Here is a 20,584-nt window from a genome sequence, read left to right as displayed (position 1 = left end):
AATATTTGATAAACACTACAAAAAGAACTAGTTATTGCTGGGTTCGATCCTGCGACACCTTGCCTGATAACTCAAAGCGTTAACCATTACGCCAAACATGCAATTAATAAATGTTACGAAATATTGTAATGGATTCAATAACATAAATATACGACGAGAAGATTCCTTTAGATATATTTGTATGGGTATAATTTGTGTAGCTCGATCTTTCGATTCGATTTATTAAATGTTTGTTAAGTATTATTTTTATCTCTACCCTTGTTTTTATTCATAAAATCTTTTACGAAATTCTTACATATACCGACACAATAATTTATAGTATATACCAGTGTGTGCGTAATGAACAAACGTTTTTAAGCACATTACTACGGAATACCCACACAGGGATATTGTGTAGCGATAGTTGTGTCGATGTGTTGGTGTATACTAGTTATCGTTGCAATTTGTACACGTTATGTGTATGGCACGTAATACCGCTATACAATGTACACCCACTTTTCACCATTTGTGTTATAAGTCCCGTGTAATAGAGAGTGATACTTTTGCCATATATACTGGACACAAATCCAGACTCCGTGCTACTACTGAGAAATTTTCGACACCCGAATCGAACCCAAGATCTTTTGCCCGGCAGTCAAACTTGCAACCACTCGCCCAATGAGGCAGTATGAGAAAATTTCTACTAACCTATTTTTAAGACTAGACGATAAGACTAAACAGTCACAATACATAGAATGATAACTGTACACGCCAGTCACTTACCTACGTCTTGCTCACATGCTACGTCACCACATCTTTAAATTCAAAAGAAAACCTTGAAAATAGAGAACAAAGATCACTTCCTATAGAACAAACACCACATCCCATTTTCCTGCAATCCCCCATTACATCAGATACGGCGCGATTTATTTTTATTACACACAGAACTGCGTCACGTTCTTATCACTTCCATTTCTATTTAACAATTCAATAAGTTCATAGGTCCCGCATTGAAATGCTAAACCGTACAAGCTACTTCGTGTAGCATAGCCTACTATTCCTACTTACTACACTCCAGTAATATCCCGTACCTTTTGAGGGAAAGTCGTTTTGGACGGAAAAAATAGTTATTCTTCTTTAAAAATGTATCAAGATCAAGAGGTTGGAGCTAAATTGGAGAAGAATAAGTTTGAGAATTCTATCAGTGAACTTAAGAAGAAGACTTTCGTTTCGGTAGCTGATATCGCGAGCTATGGTGAGTCTGTTTTCTTTGTGTTGGTTGCTTTTTAAAGAAGATTTGTATGCGGACGGTGATTGTAAAGAAGATTTATTAAGAAGTCATTTTTGAACAATATCGTGATATTTTTTATGTTGAAACAATAGTCCACACTTTACATAGTTTAAATATTTGTTTTTGTGCGCGAATTTTGGTTTCTTTATTCGTCAAAATTACGATGGCCGTATCCGTATTTTGTGTGCGTCACTGTATGCCCTTGTTGATTGCTTTGTCAATCTAGTAGTCTGAGAATTTTAATTTGAATATGATGGATGTTGGGCCTCTTTTAGTGATTTTAGCAAATCCGCGTTGACGCGTCAGTGATATCCTGTTACTTATGCCCTAGAATATAATGTGTGGTTGTATTTCTTACATATGAGCCAACGGGGCTAAATGTTCTAAAAATAAAAACCCTTAAAATAAAAGATAAAAATAAATAGATGTGAGCATTATTTCACTGATTATAATATTGCCCCCTATTTGTTTCAAAAACCTCTTTTAATACCTAGTACAGAACTAATAATATAGTTTTGCTTAACATGTAAGTAAACAGTAAATGTTTATGTTATTAAACTTATTTTTAACCATAGTGTTGTGGTATAAGGAGAAAATTACTCAACTTAGAATATCCTTTCATAGCTTTTCTGAATTCTTGGAGTCTGAAACTATGTGACCTGTTTTAATGCTTATTAGGTACAGTGGAAGGTTCTTATGAATTATTACTAAATACTCAATTATTTTGTAGTCTGTAATGTAAACAAAATTGTACACACATTGAAACAAGTTTTTAATAATTTTTAAGAATATAATTATTGACATTAAATCTTGCAACACTTTTTATTCGTTTATTAGTAAAAATATTTATTTTTGAGTACATATTTCTATTTAAATATTAAAAATAAGCAACAGCTTACTGACCTTTGTTACTTACTTACAAGTATTTACAAGTTAATAACACAAGTTTAAAAACTATTAAGTACCTACATATAAAGTAAAAGAAAATAACTAATGATAAAATAGCTGCTTACCTAACGTAAGTATTTAAAAGTAAATTATTAAGCATAACACATGTAACTAACGTTGTATGCAATTCATCGATATTATTAGGTTTTTTATTTTTTTAAATAACTGTGTTTTTTTCGTTATTGAGTTATTAATTTCGAGATTTTCGCGTTTAGTTTGACTAGATTATAACCATGGACATTATTCAACGCGTAAATTAGGTAATATCACTAAATCATATTATGCATATTAATATTCATATAAAGCTATATAAAACGGAGGATTTGCTTTCTACGATTATGATTTTTACATATATTTGAATATTCATTGAAGACTACTTTGGCCTCTGACGTAAGACGTTACGATCTAGCCCATTAGGTCTATCCTAGATCTCAATATAAATGATTGACGAGGTCTTAGGTCTATATTCTAGGTCCAGGAGTAATCTGAATCACACCAGAAGTAGGAACGGGGTGGTTTTTAGTCAGTAGGGGAGGTTGAAAGGTTCCAATCTATTTGGGAACCATAATCAGAGAGTCGTGCATTTTTTTTGAGGGGAAAAATCAACCAATATGTCTTCTACTGACTTGGGCGAAGCGAGAGTGAGTGTCAGACTCTTACTGACTAATTACCACCTGTTACTTCTACTGCTTTTCGAGCCGAAGCCCCGGAAACCCGTTAAGTGTTCCGCATCACCGCATCGGGCTTCAACCCTACTGAACCCCATCTGTGGTGGTCTGATGTCTCCGTCTGTGGTAGCAGCTCGCACCACCAGGTCGGCGTCAGCCCTACTGAGCCCCATCTGGGACGTGCTTGCCTTTGGGTTTAATGACCATTGAACTACATATTAAGTTCGTGGTTACATTGAAATGAAAGGATAGTATAACGGTCGCATTTGTAACTAGCGCAGGTTGCATCTGCTTAACCTTTACCCACGATTTAATACAGCATTTAATTTACATCGTGGACAGTTAAACAAGTCTGTTTCAATTTGTTTTACTTACCTTTATCAAATCTAATTTGTTCGATTTAATCATAAGGAAAGGATTCTTAGTATTACTTATAAAAGATTGTTTGTTTACCAAAATGGAGACGTGACAAGCGGTGCCACGAAGTTTCTAAAGTAACGAATAGAATTTCATTATTCATAAAACACCTCTTCCCTCAGTCTCAGTGGAGATCACTGATTGGTTGTTTAACCAGAGGGCTTAGTATGAGTTTTCTTTTCGTTTAACGAGATCGAAACATGAATGCGTTCGGCGCTCTGATTGGTTGATTCATTGGAGCTGGCCAATGACAGCGTCGAACGCGGCCTCGTTAAACATAAAGCAAACTCGTATTAATGACCTAGTAGGTACTAGTGTCGGGACGGAACGAAGATCTACGCGAGACACAATGTGTTTTCAATTGTTCATTTCAATAATTCAGTGCTTTGCATATGTTACTAGGGTACTAGGATAAATCTTTTTAGATAATCTAGAATCTAGGTCACGACTTTATCATGCTCCTCTACTAGTAAATGTTGTCTGACGCCACTAGTCTATTAAACACAAGCACCATACCTATGTATGGTTTTTTTAAACGTTGTCCCACACTAGGTTTTTCTCCTGTGCCGTGGGTGCGTTTACAAACATATAAGTTCACATACACATGACACCTAGACCCGAAACAACAATTTGTGGATCACACAAAGAGTTGCTCCGTGCGGTAATCGAACCCGCTACCCGTTGCGCGGCAGCCAGTTACCCAGCCACCGCACCAACCGTGCAGTCAAAGCAAACTCGTATACCTATCTATATAGGTACAAAAACCTTATACATAATAAATAATACATGAACAAGAGACAACAATACACGAATTAGTTGTGTTTTGTATAAAAATGTAACGATACAAAGAGGGGCCAAAGATCGAAACCAAATGAAGTAAGTTACATAAAGTAACATTGGCCCGAACTAGAATATTTATGTACATATTGATATTTTGCACATAATCGGGTATTTGCGATGACATTGCAAAAGTACGTGGTTTAAGTAACCGATACGACTTTCAAACCTTCAAGAAAAGCACGTACTCCTTTTTAAAAGGCCGGTAATGCTCCTGTGACTCTTCTGGTGTTGCGGGTGTCCATGGGCGGCGCTGATCGCTTACCATCAGCTCGTCTGCTTGTTTGCCGAATATTCTATGAAAAAAATAAGTGGCTTTTACTTGAAATGCGTGTGCGTATGTCGGTTCTATCGCTCTTTTTAGTCTTTAGTCGTGAGAGTTGATTGTGGATCGAGAATATTATTTTCAAGATCGAGTGATCCACTGCTAGGGTTATTTAAGTGTGGGAGAGCCATACTTCGGCACAAATGGGACGGCTCAACCGGAGTGATAAGGACAAGGCCTCGCTGAAAACCGATGTGACGCGTGACGCTTTCGTTGTGTGAGTGAGGTTTCCGAAGGCCCAATTACCCCCCTTCCCAATCCCTGATTCCCCAATAACTTTTGAATCCCTAATCCCCAAAAGGCCGGCAACGCACTTGTGACGCCTCTGGTGTTTCCAGTGTCCAAGTGCGGCGGTAATTTCTTTTCCTTGCGTTTTCCTGTGCCGTCGCATTCAATGTATACTTAGTTGAGTTTTGGGACACCCTGTATGTATATAGATTTATTATATAATAACATACTCAGATTTTAACTAACTACGTCATAACAATCTCAATGTCATGAAAATAAAGAAAATAAAAATTATAATTGTATTGTTTTGAGTAAAACAACACAATGTTAAATAAATGTATGCATTTTCCCAGTAATTTTTTAAATAATTAAGTTATTTCATTTGGATTTTTTCATTCATTGTAGATTGTATCTATTTCTATTGTTTATTTCAAAATGCATAAACAATTATATCTCAGTTTAAAATAATAAATTATTTTACGGTTCGTCGACCCTTAGTTATGATCTATACTAATATTATAAAGCTGAAGAGTTTGTTTGTTTGTTTGAACGCGCTAATCTCCGGAACTACCGGTCCGATTTGAATAATTCTTTTTGTGTTGAATAGTGCATTTATCGAGGAAGGCTATAGGCTATAAAACATCACGCTATGACCAATAGGAGCCGAGCAGAGCGGGTGAAACCGCACGAAAGTAGCTAGTATGCAATAAATTAAGTAATCCTTTTTTTAAGGGGGTGAAATCAGCCAATGGTTCCTCCCCGCCTTGGGTGAGGCGATAGAGATTGTCAGCCTCTTGCTGACTTAAAATCATCCCGTTCCTATTCCTGCTCTTCGAGTCAGGGCCTCGGTAAAACGTTAAGTTTTCCGCGGGGTCGAGCGGCAAGCTACCCTAGCTCGCCGTCCGCAGACCCACACTTACGGTGGCCGAAGATCTTTTTGGGATCTATGACGCCCAGTGTCTTCCGCGACGGCTGGGGCGCTAAGAGGTTTGTTCGATACATTCCCTCACGCGCCTCGCCTCCTCCTTAGCTAGCATGATTGGTTCGCAAAAGGAGGAGACGGCGTCCCAGCCTGAACTAGAGCTGGATGCGAGTGGTCGCTGTTGCCGACCACATCTCTGGACATGGCGGTGCTCAGCCCATGCAGGGCACACCGCCACTGTATGCTCCACCGTGTCCTCCGGGCGGTCCTCGCAGTGTTGACACATGTCCTTCTGCCCTATCAGGAATAGATACCCCCCGAGAATCCCATCACCTGCGTCAGGCGGTAGGCTTATACCATAACAAAAAAAGGGTGAAGACGACATAGCATGATGAAAAAATTGTTACAACTACTTACACACACACACATACATTATGTATAGATTTGAAAATATACATAAGTTGACATTTGACAATAAGCTTTGTTATTACGATATAATAATATATTATAATCATATGCATTTCGGCAAATATCTATTTATTACATTATTGAATGTTTAAAGTATATTTTTTTATATTGTAATAATTTTAATAGCATAATGTCTTTCACAATTCATGTTCTGTATGACTAATACAGACTAATACAGATATGATATTGGTAACATAACCAATGTTACCAATATCATATCATTTTCAATACAATACCAGTCAATTTGACATAGGTATTAATTAGCAATATGATTTAAGTTACTCTAAATATTTATTAATTTATACCCCTACTAGAAAATTTTAATAAAATCTACTCGACAACCTTAATTTAATTTCCCCCAATCACTTGCCTGTCCAGGAGAGAGCAGCGTCACACCAGAGTACCAGGAGGCGTACCAGCGCTCCATCAATGACCCTGAAGGGTTCTGGGGAGAGGTGGCCCAGGAGCTGGAGTGGACCAAACCCTGGGAACGAGTGCTGGACAACAGTAATCCACCGTTCACAAAATGGTTTGTACTTCTTTGTATTATTCTTGATGGTTGTTTTATTGGGGATAGAGGTCGCTGGCTGTTCTGAAAGTCGTTTAGATGCTGATATAATAATATAGGTAATGATTTCAAGGTAAAAAACAGATTTCACGATTATCCCCGAGTGAAAATCTATTGTGTTTGGAAAAAAAGAAGCGACAGAGAGTTTCTAATTACTCGTTAGCGTGAAGCAAATAAGGCATCTAACAGGCGAAAATGTGTCATGAAACCCCAAAATGTGTCATAAGACCTTTAAAATATGTTCTTAAACCCCTAAAACATGTCAATAAACCTCTAAAGATGTCATGAAACCCCTAAAATGTGTCATAAAACCCCTTAAACATGTCATGAGACCCCTAAAATGTTGATACTGAAATTGTCCTATTTTCCACAGGTGGGTAGGAGGAGAAATGTCGGTATGTTACAATGCAGTGGACAGACACGTGGCCAACGGCAAAGGAGATCAGGTGGCCCTCGTTCACGACTCACCTTTAACCGACACAGTGCGCAAGATCACATACTCCGAGATTAAAGATCAGGTACGTAATTACTGGTTTAAGTGGAGAATATTTATATAATTGCTACTCGTACAACGTTATTTCATTATGATATACACTATGATAAATGATATTTATTTTTGCAAATAGGTTACAATGTAACTCTTCTACACGTCAATTTCTTAAATAACTAGATGAGGTCGGCATTTCCTATTGGACTACTCCAAAAAGAAATGCCGAATTCCATTCCTTCCCCGTTTTCACTGATATGATAACATCGAGTGTGAAATAGGCTTGATGCCAATTATTTACTACGTGTTGAATTATAGTGCTGCACATCTTTGCTTCTCCTCCTCGAATTCTGATAACATCACTTCCATACACAAGTTTATTTAACGCTTACGTCGACTGCACGGTTTTGGCGCGGTGGCCCAGCAAAATACTGTCGTGCAACGGGTAGCGAGTTCGGTTCTCGCACGGAAAAACTCCTTGTGTGATCCATAAGTTATTGTCTCGGGTCTGGTCTGTCATGTGTAAACGCACCTACGACACAGGAGAAAATCCTGATGTGGAGCAATGTTTTTTTTAAGAACTACTACATTAAATGTACGCTTCCGTTAAACTTGCAGTCCTTAAAGTAAAATTATCAAAAGCAAAACTAAAACCGAGTAAATAATATACTACAACAAACATATATCTTATTCTAGGTATCCCGCCTAGCTGGCAAGCTGGCTTCACTGGGCGTGACGCGAGGCTCTCGGGTCCTGATCTACATGCCCCTCGTCCCTGAAGCCATCATCTCCATGCTGGCCACCAACAGACTGGGGGCCATCCATTCCGTCGTATTTGGAGGTATTACTCATTTATTTACAAACTGCTAGGGAGTGGAACTCCTTGCCGGAGTCTGTGTTTCCTGATGGGTATAACCTGGGTGTCTTCAAGGCCCGAGTGAATAGGTTGCTTATGGGCAGACGTGCTCCACCGGAGGCCGCATCATCACTTACCATCAGGCGAGATAGCGGCCAAACGTCGGCCCATTTATCATTAAAAAAAATATGCGGATTTCTGATGAGTAAGGCTCAAGACAGACGGACTGCAATTTAACTGCAAATTGCAGTTCAAGGTTGCGTTCAAACTGCTTGAACGCAGTTGACACGTCTACAATTGGTCTGAAAATCAAACGTGCAGTCCGATTGCAGTTAAATCGCAGTCTGCGTGCAGTTCACATACTGCTAGGCTTGCAGTTCTATTGCAGACGTGTCAACTGCATTCAAACTGTCCTTAAACTGCAATTTGCAGTTGGATTGCAGTTGAAATCAGTCCGCCTATCCAGAGTCTTACGGTTAACTAAAAATCACGGTTTATTTAAGTAAATTAATGGAGAAAAGCTCTATCAGAGGGACTCTTCATCAAGAATAGCGTACGTAGACGAGGCGACGTCGTGAGTCCCTCTATGATTCATAACTAGTAGAGCGTTTCTCCATTAATTTACGTGACTAAACCGTGATATTTAGTTAATTTAATATGTCTTACGATAGTTATTACAAAACAAGAGTAACGGTTGTTATAACTGTCCAAATGTAAATTGATTTCAATAGTACCCATTTTGTAACCGGCAGGATTCGCAGCGAGAGAACTAAGAACAAGAATAGAGCATGCTGAGCCCACCGTGATCATTGCAGCCAGCTGTGGTGTGGAGCCCAACAAAATTGTCAGGTAAATACACAAAACCAAATTAAATGAGATTTGATAAGTACTAAACAACAACTATAACTAAACATCCGCGTGTTTTTATAGTATTAAGGACTTTATGACATTGACCATTAATAAAATAAATGACATTACTTAATCATTAATTTGATTAAATTGGATTTATATTGCATGTTGTAATGTAGATAATTAATAAACAAACTTTTGCATGCCTGGTAAAGGTGGAATATTCTGAACTGTTAAAAATTTGACTTAAATCCATTATATGGCATGTTCTTGCGAATTTTAATTTCTACATAGTAAAAATCTGAATATTAAAGCTGCCTTTACCTAAATCTTCAGTCGTATACACGGACTCTCGCTTCCAAAGCAAATCCAAATAAAAAAGTAGAACAGAATCTTTTATTAAACAACAAAATAAATAACCCAATATCTGTCTACCTCCAGATACAAAGACATCCTGGACGAAGCGCTCTGCCAATCAGACTTCCAGCCGAACAACTGCATCATATACCAACGGCGAAGAGTCCTGGAGTGTACCCTGGAACCTGGCCGGGACATCAACTGGGAGGACGCCTTGGAAGCTGAACCTGTGCCCTGTGTCCCTGTGGAAGCTAATGAGCCGCTGTACATCTTGTATACTTCAGGTAAGGGACAAAAAAAGCATCGTCAACGTCACATCTTTTACCCCCGAAGGGGTACGCAAAGGTGCACATTACGGCACGTAATACCCCTATACAATGTACACCCACTTTTCACCGTTTGTATTATAAGTCCCATGTAATAGGGGGTGAGTCAATTGCCATATACGGCACAATTCCAGACTCCGTGCTACTACTGAGAAACTTTCTAAGAACCGGAAAAGTCCAATAATACTTGGCCAGACTTGGGAATCGAACCAAAGACCTCCTGTTCGGCAGTCGCACTCGCAACCAATCGACAAGCGAGGCAAACAAAAAATAGCATTTGAAGTTATTTTGTGTTTTTACTGAGGGCAGAGAAGTAGTAATCTACCGACAGCAGTACGCGTAAATAGGATTTGACATATGAGGTAGTGTAATTATCATAAACTCTGTACCCTCAGTACGAGTTTGTTTTATGTTATTGACCGCGTTCGGCGCTCTAATTGGTTGGTTCATTAGCACCGGCCAATCAGAGTGCCGAACGTGCTCTCATTTCGTTTTCGTTTAGCGTAAAGCAAACTCCTACTAAGGGTATAGAATTCTAGGCTATAGTTACAAGTACATTACCGGTCTTTGTCAGGGTGCAGGAGTAATTGGACACATGGACAGCATAGGACATTGCCACGTACCTAACCGTATAGCACTATAGGACACAGTTTTAATAAATACTCATTAATTTAATGGGTCACCTATTTATAATTTGAATACTAACCATCTGTCGAGTATCGGTAAAGACAAATTACAATATAATTAATTCAATTAATTTTCAATTAGAGTGCTAAAGGTATAAATAAAGACCAAATAACTTGAATTTATTTGAATCTAATACCGTTGTTTTTTGTAAATCTAGTTCTTTTGCGGTTAATGGTTTATGTCCTATATATTAGTAGATATATTATGTATGAGCATTTTATTGTTATGTATTTGAACTTGTCTGGGTGTCAAGTGTATATTAACTTATGTTTGTAAACGCACCCACGACATAGGAGAAAGTCCTAGTGTGTGTCAACGTTCATTTAAAGAATAAAAATATAGTTAATCCACACTGTATGCACACACTATTACAATATTGTGACGTAATATTATACCTAAGTAATTAACACCTTAACACCAATCATGATTGCCCCTTGACCATAACAGTAATACCTACCTGCACCGCAGACGTACTGACTGACTGACTGACGTTCAGGTGACATTCAACCACTGATTGTTATTTAATTGGAGCTCCGTCCTCAAGCTGGCCTTAGACCCTCCATTATAATTAATTATTTAATTAATTTTACTCACTCAAGCCATTGTTTCATTGCATGACTCTTTATATTGTTTTACCAACGTACGTGAGTATTATTTGAGAAAGTAGGTGATAACTTTTGCTGTCGAACTTTTTTGTGTAGCGAGAGTGTAGAGATTTTATGGATGGTACTGTGTGATGAACTGGCAATAGACACTAGCTTATGCCAGCGGCTTTGTCTGGGAATATCGGGAAAATGTAACCTGTATGTTATTTCAGACTATATTCTGTTCGTTCATTAGTATTTGCGTGAAAGAATAATATTTTAGGGAACAGAGAGTAAAGTTCCCTAAGAAAAGGAGGATCCTCCGACCAGGCGAGGTGATCATGCCTGGCGGGCTTTCTGCCCGTTGTTCGCTGGGATTTTCTATCCGTCTTAATTCGCATGTAAACTTCATATGTGCGATGCAGGATATTTGTGACGTCATCCGTTGATTTGCTCGTCGATAGTGTATGTGCGACTTCTGTCATCTGTCATTTGTCACTTGTCAGAGTGTCGCCACAATATTATTATTTATTTATTAAAAAAAAAATATCTCAATTCGCCAAACTGTTACGGTAGATGACATACAACCACGCATTTTTTTTAGGATGTAGTTTGAGATTTTCTTTCATTCTTAACCAGAATCAAATTATTATTTTTAGCTCATAATGAGCTAGTCTACTCCCTAGAGTTGTGCAACTTCACGCCTTTTATCCCCTTTTATCCCCTTCGGCATCCCTAAAGTTATTGTTATTACCTGGTTTTCCCACAAAGTCAAAGTTCTCAAACAATTTTCTTACTCTAATCATCATCAGCCTCCACAGTTAGACATAGACCCACTAGCATACCAATAATTTCTCCGTTTCTCTTATTCCCAGGTACAACAAGTGCTCCCAAAGGTATTCAGCGTCCATGTGGCCACGCAGCAGTTCTCTGCTGGTCTTTGAGAACAGTCTACGGCCTGAAGAAGGGAGTTTGGTGGGCAGCCTCCGATCTTGGATGGGTGGTCGGTCACTCCTACATCTGCTACGGACCTCTGCTAGCCGGAGTTACCTCTGTGCTGTATGAGGGCAAGCCTGATCGAACTCCTGACCCTGGACAGTACTTTAGGTAAGGGTTTTTGTGGTTTAAGTATGTAAAAGCGATGATTTAGTTCTTCAACCTATAATAATATAAAAGTAGGTCAAGTTTTTCTTCCTGACGCTGTAACTCCAGAAAGCACGAACCGATTTCCATGGTTTTGCATTCGTTGGAAATGTCTCGGGCTCCGTGAGGTTTATAACAAAGGAAAAGCAGGAAAACTGGGAAAATCATTGGTGGCGAAACGGAGTTCGCCGGGTTTACTAGTTTGTTATAAAAGCTGCTAATTACATTAGCATTTAATGAAAGTTTCTCAATAGTGTCGTTTAAAATCATCACTGATACTATAGTTAATAAGCTTCCTTGTGCGAACTGCTAGGGAGTGGAACTCCTTGCCGGAGTCTGTGTTTCCTGATGGGTATAACCTGGGTGTCTTCAAGGCCCGAGTGAATAGGTTGCTTATGGGCAGACGTGCTCCACCGTAGGCCGCATCATCACTTACCATCAGGCGAGATAGCGGCCAAACGTCGGCCCATTTAATATAAAAAAACCCTCTTTTCATATTCTTCCCAGGATCATAGAACAGCACCGTGTGAATGCCCTCTTCACGATCCCCACAGCATTCCGAGTGCTGAAGCGAGCTGATCCCAACGCGAAGTACGCCAGGAGATACTGCAGCAAGTCTCTGAAGACTGTCTTCATCGCTGGAGAGCATTGTGATCAGGATACGAGGGTGAGTTTACAATGAAATGTGTTATCAATGGCGTCTTGCTCCGGCTTTGGTTCTCTCACATGTTTATTTGATTTGTCTGGACCTCTGAGTTTGTTTCGGCATTTTTTCTCAGAATAGTCCGATAGGAAATGCTGGCCTAATCTAGTTATTTAGGAGATAAAAGACGTGTATAATTGTTACATTGTAAGCTACTTGCAAAAAAAAATCGTTTATAATCGTGGTTTGCACGTTACGTTTTCAAGAAGAACTGGGAATCCGTCTTCTCCTACGCTAAGCAGTCGTGCTAGCTAAGGAGGAGGCGACACACGTAGGCAAAGCGCGTAGGCGAAGTGCGTAGGCGAAATGCGTAGACGAATTGCGTAGGCGAAACGCGTAGGCGACTCTCTAAAGAAAGGCTAAAAAAGAAAAGATCAAGTAAAATAAATGGAATATTTATAGAAGGAAGAAAGTGAATATCTTTATTTTTCCAAAGACAGAACAATCACGAGTAAAAGCTGAAAAGTACTGTAACAATAAATAAAATGTTTATAACAGTACCTATATTATGTTAAACGAAGTAAATGAAATCATTCATTGTCATGTAAGAATTATATTGACCTGAAACGGGACCTCAGTTCGATGCCGGCGTTACGTACTCGACGTACGCAATGGTAATTAATACAAAATGTTAATTCAAGTCTAGAAAGGTCTGGAATATGTTGTAAAAATAGGTGATATACTTTTTTATGAAAGAAAATACTTTTTACCTTTCGTCGTCGTGACTTATGTCGAGGTGGCCCGAAGGTTAAAGACACCCGCTTCTCATGCATGAGGGTACGGGTTCGAAACCTACCAAAGGCAAGTACCAATGTGACGTTTTCCGAGTTATATATGTACTTTCTAAGATTATCTAGACACCACTGACAAACGTTGAAGAACAACACCGTGGGGAAAATTAGGCTTATAATTTTTAATTAAAAGTGAATTTGCCAACCCGCATTGATCAAGCGTGTTGATTAATGCTCAAACCTTCTTCGAGTGAGAAGAGGCCTTTGGTCAGCAGTGACCACTTATAGGCTGTTGATGATGATGAATGCTTTTGATTACGTTCTTGACTGGATTCTTGCCTATTGAAAAGTTTCAGCCCGTCTTTGTCTTGTTTGGCATGCAAGAACATGATTTTGTAATAAAATTAGCATTTATAATATGTAACTGCTACCGTTGCTAGCTCCATTCCATTTATTGAAATCTAGGTAATTTTCGTGACAATTTTAATTAGGTTACTAGATTTTGGCAAATTCGAGGAACATTTTACCACATCTGGTTAAGTAACTATTAGTAAAACTAAGTATAACTTTTCTTTTTTTTATTACTGGGGTAGACCTTCTAAAGGCGCCTAGATTTTGGGGGAGGAGTGAGGGGATTTTTATCTCATTAAAACCACCTCGGTGGCCACCTTCAGCACCGATACGGTGCACCGAGTTCTCTGATTAGACCTGCTCCAAAGCCCCTATGGTGCAACGCCTATTACGGCACATCCCTAAGGAAAAACTAAGTTTAACTTACAAAGTAAAAGGTGAAAAAGTTCACAAGAATAAAAGCATTTATGATGTCCCCCAGCAATGGTCGGAGCGTATATTCGGCGTGCCAGTACTGAACCACTGGTGGCAGACGGAGTCCGGGTCCCCCATCACGGCGCCCTGCATGGGATACAACGTCAAGGCCATCCCACCACATTCTGCTGGCTACCCCGTTCCCGGATATGATAGTGAGTATTAGTACCATATCTTAGGTATGTTCTTCGAAAGGCAGACAGATTTGTCCAACAATCAATATATAGGTATTTCTCCATACTTATTTTGCTCCATACTTATCATACCGTAAAATCGAGTTTTGGCCGTAAAACTTTTAGACCAATGAAAAATTCATATACACTTTGATCTAGATCCCTATTGGTTATAGGATTTGGATTAAAGTTACCCCAGGAGGTCAGAATAACCTGAACTTACCCGGTATGGTTTTGTTTGTTGCCTCCCCTATTCAGCATATTTCATAATATCCGACTCACTGCCGCACTCAGAGACATTTAATTATTGCGTAAACTGTTCCTTAGTAACAATTTTGTTTCGAAAACAATTGCTAAGGACTGGGTTAAGTAACCGGTAAATGACTCTGAGTACGGCGGTAAGGGACTGAACATTAAGGTACCAAATAGGTTTATCAGACAGCAGCAACAAAGTCTGCTGCAGCTGTGGATGCCAATGGAGCTGCTTGGTGCCATGTGTTTTACCATCACCGTAGTCATCGTATAGTGCTCGTCGTAGCTTAAGTAAACCTGCAACACTGACTGTTAATGTAATATTTTTTTTTATTTAACCGTTATTATATTATTTTCAGTTCGTGCCCTAAAAGAAGATGGGTCAGAATGCCAACCCGGTGAGGTCGGCAGACTGGTGGCCAAGCTACCTCTGCCTCCAGGCTTCGCTTCAACCCTGTGGCAAGCTGACAAGCGATTTAAAGAAACCTACTTTGAAACATACCCGGTACGATTTTGTTTGTAATATCTACTTAATATTTCATGACATATAAAGAACTTTCCTCAGTAATACGGACGAGCCTGTTGCAGTATTGCCCATCACCCAAAACAATTTCACGTCTTTTGACTTTAAATTATTCCTTAGAGGTTTTAGGGAGAGGTCGTATAACCAGGGTAGGGGTATGTTAATCCCGACCCTGAGTTGCGGACTACCTAGTTTACCGGGTTACAGGGGCTCCGGTTCGAAAAGCAGGAGTAGGAACGGGATAGTAGGTAAGAGTCTTATACTCCCTCTTGCCTCACCCTAGGCAGGGGAAATCATTGGATGAATTTCAAAAAAATATGTACGTTAGGGGGTATGTTAATAGTTTCCGTGAGGAGGGGAATCTAAACACCCAATTAAATCTTACTCAACCCGGGAATCAAACCCGAAGTCATTCCGACCATTTGACCATCGTACTATCTGCCATACTGGCGACAGCTTACTTTCCTTTGTAGCACGTGAAGTATTTATTTTACAATTGAAATTACTAATAATTTGTTAGTCAAATGAGCTTTATGACGACTAGTCCATTGAAATGTTACATGAGCTTTACATTTTTTAGAGGACGCAATTTTATTTTTTGATCATATAGGGGGGGTCAATAGAAGCTTAACTTGAAGTTTGTGGGGTCACCACCCTTGTCCCTCGGCCGCCATCTTGGAAAAAGGGATGGAAACACTTTTTTTGCTATATCTCGGAAACTATGCATCGTAATAAAATTTTTGAAATCATAATTTGTAGAAAATTATTTTGCCTACAAATATGTTTAATAACTTTTTGCCCTAAATTAACAATTAAAGAAGTTATAAGTAAAAAAGTGAAATTTTGTTAATAAAATTTTCTCTTTTGCTCTATAACTTTTTTTACATTTCATAAATAAATGGCTTCAGACCAATCTTGTAGAATATTTTTCGAGAAAAATTTTTCCCTACAACTGTTTTCAATTTCATTCATTAGAAACTCAGTTACAGCGCTCCGAAGTTAACCGGGTTCGTCAAATTAGTCCAGTCAAATAAGATTAAATTAGGTAAAAATCTCGGAATGCGAGATGACCAGCTGTAATTTTGTTAATACTTGTATATTGACACCCTAAAACTTGTCTCAAAACCATGGTATATATGGTAGGGTGTAAGCAACTCTTAAAATTCAGGGTCAAAGGTCCCAAAAATCGTTCTTTTGCGGTTTTTTGAAATAACTCATTTCCTATGGGTTTTTGGTATTTGTATTCATTATCAGTATTGTAGAATACAAAATTCTCTACAACTTTTGTCTAAATTTTTTTTTTACATGGTGAACCGTTGTCGAGTTAGAGGACGGAGAACGCACGGTCACTGCATCACATCAGACATTTTTTTTTCAGCTAACCTATCCGTGATGGTTGGTTATGGATAGGACATTAAAAAAGACGTTATGGTTTCTAAAACCATTTTTCGTCAAATTCAATTGTTTGAAAGATAGACGCTTCCAAAGTGGAAAATTGACCGTGCGTTCTCCGTCCTCTAACTCGACAACGGTTCACCATGTAAAAAAAAATTTAGACAAAAGTTGTAGAGAATTTTGTATTCTACAATATTGATAATGAATACAAATACCAAAAACCCCTTTTGAACGCAAAAGAACGATTTTTGGGACCTTTGACCCTGAATTTTAAGAGTTGCTTACACCCTACCATATATACCATGGTTTTGAGACAAGTTTTAGGGTGTCAATATACAAGTATTTACAAAATTACAGCTGGTCATCTCGCATTCCGAGATTCTTACCTAATTTAATCTTATTTGACTGGACTAATTTGACGAACCCGGTTAACTTCGCAGCGCTGTAACTGAGTTTCTAATGAATGAAATTGAAAACAGTTGTAGGGAAAAATTTTTCTCGAAAAATATTCTACAAGATTGGTCTGAAGCCATTTATTTATGAAATGTAAAAAAAAAGTTATAGAGCAAAAGAGAAAATTTTATTAACAAAATTTCACTTTTTTACTTATAACTTCTTTAATTGTTAATTTAGGGCAAAAAGTTATTAAACATATTTGTAGGCAAAATAATTTTCTACAAATTATGATTTCAAAAATTTTATTACGATGCATAGTTTCCGAGATATAGCAAAAAAAGTGTTTCCATCCCTTTTTCCAAGATGGCGGCCGAGGGACAAGGGTGGCGACCCCACAAACTTCAAGTTAAGCTTCTATTGACCCCCCCTACACGATCAAAAAATAAAATTGCGTCCTCTAAAAAATGCATAATTCGGCCCTCAAATTGTAACATTTCAATGGACTAGACGTATTGTATCAAATCGGTTGATTGATCTATAAAGGACAATAGTGCTTACGTATAAAGGTACTGTCCACGTTTACACATTATTTATTATAGTCAGTTAAATAATACATACTTTTAATAGGTATGCATAACATGACTGTTATAACACAATAATTTGAATAGAGATCCGAAAATAGGTAAATTATATTTTAAAAGAATACGATTAAAATTAAATACAGAGGATAAATTGGGAATATTTACGTACGTAGGTATTTTTTTTTATTTAGCGTGCTTATTTTACACGTGGCAACACTCCAACAGAATTAAAAGACCGGGCGCTTTGGTGGGAATCTTTAATATTAATAACTTAATAAATAATATTGGTATAATAATAATTACTAGTGGTCGCCTAGTGGTCGAAATTCGACCATATACGATTTAATTTACAATACCACTTAACATACTTCCAAGGATAATTTTTATTTAACTCAAACTCAAACAAACTCTTTTATTTAAAATCTATTCATATGACACGTGAGAATATCATCGCAATGTCTATCGATTTTGACGTTTTGTCAAGTACGATCAGATACTATGCATGTGTGTGTAATGTTTTATTTATTGATTTAATGTACTTTATAAGCATTATTTTTGAAAAATATTAGCGATCTGCATTTCTCCTACACATAAACTATAAGTATACCAAATTTTATGCTTCTACGTCCGCGCAATTTTCGTAAAAAGCGGTCCAAAGTTTTTGCATCACGTATTAATATATAGACTAGTGGTCGCCTAGTGGTCGAAATTCGACCATATACGATTTAATTTACAATACCACTTTCCATACGTTCAAGGATAATTTTTATTTAACAAATTGCTATTAGTTTTGTGAAATTCAAATTAATATATTCCGGCGGATCATGAATAACCAAACCTCCTTCAATGAGAAACCTCTTTTCATATGAGACGTGAGAATATCGTCGCAATGTCTGTCAATTTTGACATTTTGTCAAATACGATGCTATGCATGGTAGTGTGTGTAATGTTTTATTTATTGATTTAATGTACTTTATAAGCATTATTTTTGAAAAATATTAGCATTTTTCACTTCTCCTACACATAAACTATAAGTGTACCAAATTTTATGCTCCTACGTCCGCGCAATTTTTGTAAAAAGGTTCCGAAAGTTTTTGCATCACGTATTAATATATAGATTACTGAAGTTGATAAAAACTACCCAATATTACCTTACGTTTAAAAACTTTTTTTAAACGGTCGTTACTGGGTTGCCATACGAATTATATTTAAATTAGTTATATGTATATTACAACAGTATTTTTTACAACAATAATTTCTTATCCAGGGTTACTACGACACCCAAGATGCGGGCTGGATAAGTGCCGAAGGAGCTGTGTGGGTGGTAGCCAGAGCCGATGACGTCATCAACGTAGCTGGTCACCGTTTGTCCACTGCTGCTCTTGAAGACGTGGTCCTAAGACACGCTAGAGTAGCCGATGCTGTAGTGGTTGGCGCTCCAGATCCCACGAAAGGAGATGTTCCTCTATGTCTCTACGTTATGAGGCCTCCTCAAGATGGTAGGTTGTTAACAGTGAAATTCTTGAATAATTTATATCTGAATGGGTCGAATCGAAGTAATATATTACCTATTTATGTAGATTAATGTACCTTTATCGATGACCTTGTACATAATTGTTACATTGTCAGTGGAATATTTGGAGGTATGACTTCCAAACACAGAATCTTCGGTTTGATTCTACCGTACTGAGAGATGTTCGAAGAATAATTTAGACTTCTCTAAGCCTGTAAACCTCCTCTTATGTAAATGACGCTATGCTAATGGAAAATAATTGTTTACAGATGAAGAAATCGTAGCTGAGAGCACAGTCACCCAAGAGCTAATCGCGCTCGTTCGACACCTGATTGGGCCTATTGCTGCGTTCAGAAAGGCAGTAGCTGTCCCCGCGCTACCTAGGACCAGGTCTGGAAAAGCCCTTCGTGGAGCCATCGCCAAGCTAGCCAGATCCCAACTAGTAAAGCTCCCATCAACAATTGAAGATCCTTCGGTATTCGGGGAAATCAAAATCGCTCTGCAAAAATTCGGATACGCCATAGACGCACCCGATCCAGAATTGTAAATAATTAGTAAATAAACAATATTAGATTTAGAGAATACGAAGAGATGAACTACCTAGCCAGTTAATTTTTATGTTTATTTTAGATAAGTTTTTAGCTATAATTCAATATTTTGGTCTATCATCCAGCCGTTGGTTTCCTGTCATAAAAAATATGTTTTTGTAACAAATCAAATAATAAAGAAAACACACTTTTGATGTGTTGCCACTGTGATAGAAAGCTGGAAGTAGCTTTTTATTTTATGTACAATGTAATTTAAATAATTTTAAATACCAAAAACTGCTCTATTGTATTATAGTTACTTTTTAATATTTCTAATAATGATCTGGTTTTTTTCATCATTCATTTAATAAATGATTCAAATCTTTGATATGTTTAAATACACTAGGTCTCTAGGCACACGCCAATTATATTTTTTATTACGTAGAGCATAGGCAACTCATCGTTTTACATGAGCTGTGTATTGTGTAGCACATATTTTCCTAGACTACATATTATGTATTGGAGCGTGCCTAATTTAACTTATTTAGGGAATTTTAAATTATTTTAGGTAGAATTTTCTAATGATAAGAATAGAATAGAAAATTTTAAAAAATAAATTCATGGTTGTAATTAAAAGTAAAAAGGTAACAATTGGTGAACTTTGAATGTAAGTAAGATTAACTAATATTAGATAGTTTTGTTTAGTACCAGGCTTAATTTTTAATCTACTTATCAATTCCTTTATCTAGTAGGTACTTCATGTACAAGTTTAACAATTTGTGACATTTGTATGGGTGATGTTATTTAAGATAATTAGATAATATTAAAAACTAATTAGCTACGTATTTTATTATTAAAATGAGTATTTTAAAATAATAAAATGTCTGATCATTATGAGTATTTTATTATCTGCTACCATCGCTTTACACATCTTAATTTTACTGCCCATCAATTTTACAATAAATAATTACAAAATAAATATGGTTTAATATAGAAGAAAAATGACCAGAAATAACAATTAGTAC

General features: G+C 37.5%; 1 protein-coding gene across 1 annotated transcript; it reads left to right on the top strand.

Moving 5' to 3' along the window:
* Positions 1–1,038: 1,038 nt before the first annotated feature.
* Positions 1,039–20,448, top strand: LOC118278116 (acyl-CoA synthetase short-chain family member 3, mitochondrial). Its single transcript, XM_035597193.2, has 12 exons — positions 1,039–1,234; positions 6,462–6,612; positions 7,025–7,169; positions 7,835–7,979; positions 8,747–8,843; positions 9,285–9,484; positions 11,673–11,904; positions 12,448–12,607; positions 14,207–14,354; positions 14,984–15,129; positions 18,787–19,018; positions 19,302–20,448. The coding sequence occupies exons 1-12, from the start codon at positions 1,123–1,125 to the stop codon at positions 19,577–19,579; spliced, it is 2,046 nt and encodes a 681-aa protein (XP_035453086.2). The 5' UTR covers positions 1,039–1,122; the 3' UTR covers positions 19,580–20,448.
* The last annotated feature ends 136 nt before the right edge of the window (positions 20,449–20,584 follow it).

Source organism: Spodoptera frugiperda, chromosome 18 (genome assembly GCF_023101765.2).
Source record: "Spodoptera frugiperda isolate SF20-4 chromosome 18, AGI-APGP_CSIRO_Sfru_2.0, whole genome shotgun sequence".
In the NCBI taxonomy this organism is placed as follows: Eukaryota; Metazoa; Arthropoda; class Insecta; order Lepidoptera; family Noctuidae; genus Spodoptera; species Spodoptera frugiperda.
The sequence above is the reverse complement of the archived record's forward strand: the minus strand, read 5'-3'. Positions and strand labels throughout refer to the sequence as shown.

Excerpts from the sequence above, each read along its gene's own strand:
- LOC118278116 (XM_035597193.2), top strand. The coding sequence starts at position 1,123 with ATGTATCAAGATCAAGAGGTTGGAGCTAAATTGGAGAAGAATAAGTTT. Across the intron at positions 12,608-14,206 it reads ATTGTGATCAGGATACGAGG|CAATGGTCGGAGCGTATATT; the intron begins GTGAGTTTACAA and ends GATGTCCCCCAG. Across the intron at positions 19,019-19,301 it reads TATGAGGCCTCCTCAAGATG|ATGAAGAAATCGTAGCTGAG; the intron begins GTAGGTTGTTAA and ends AATTGTTTACAG.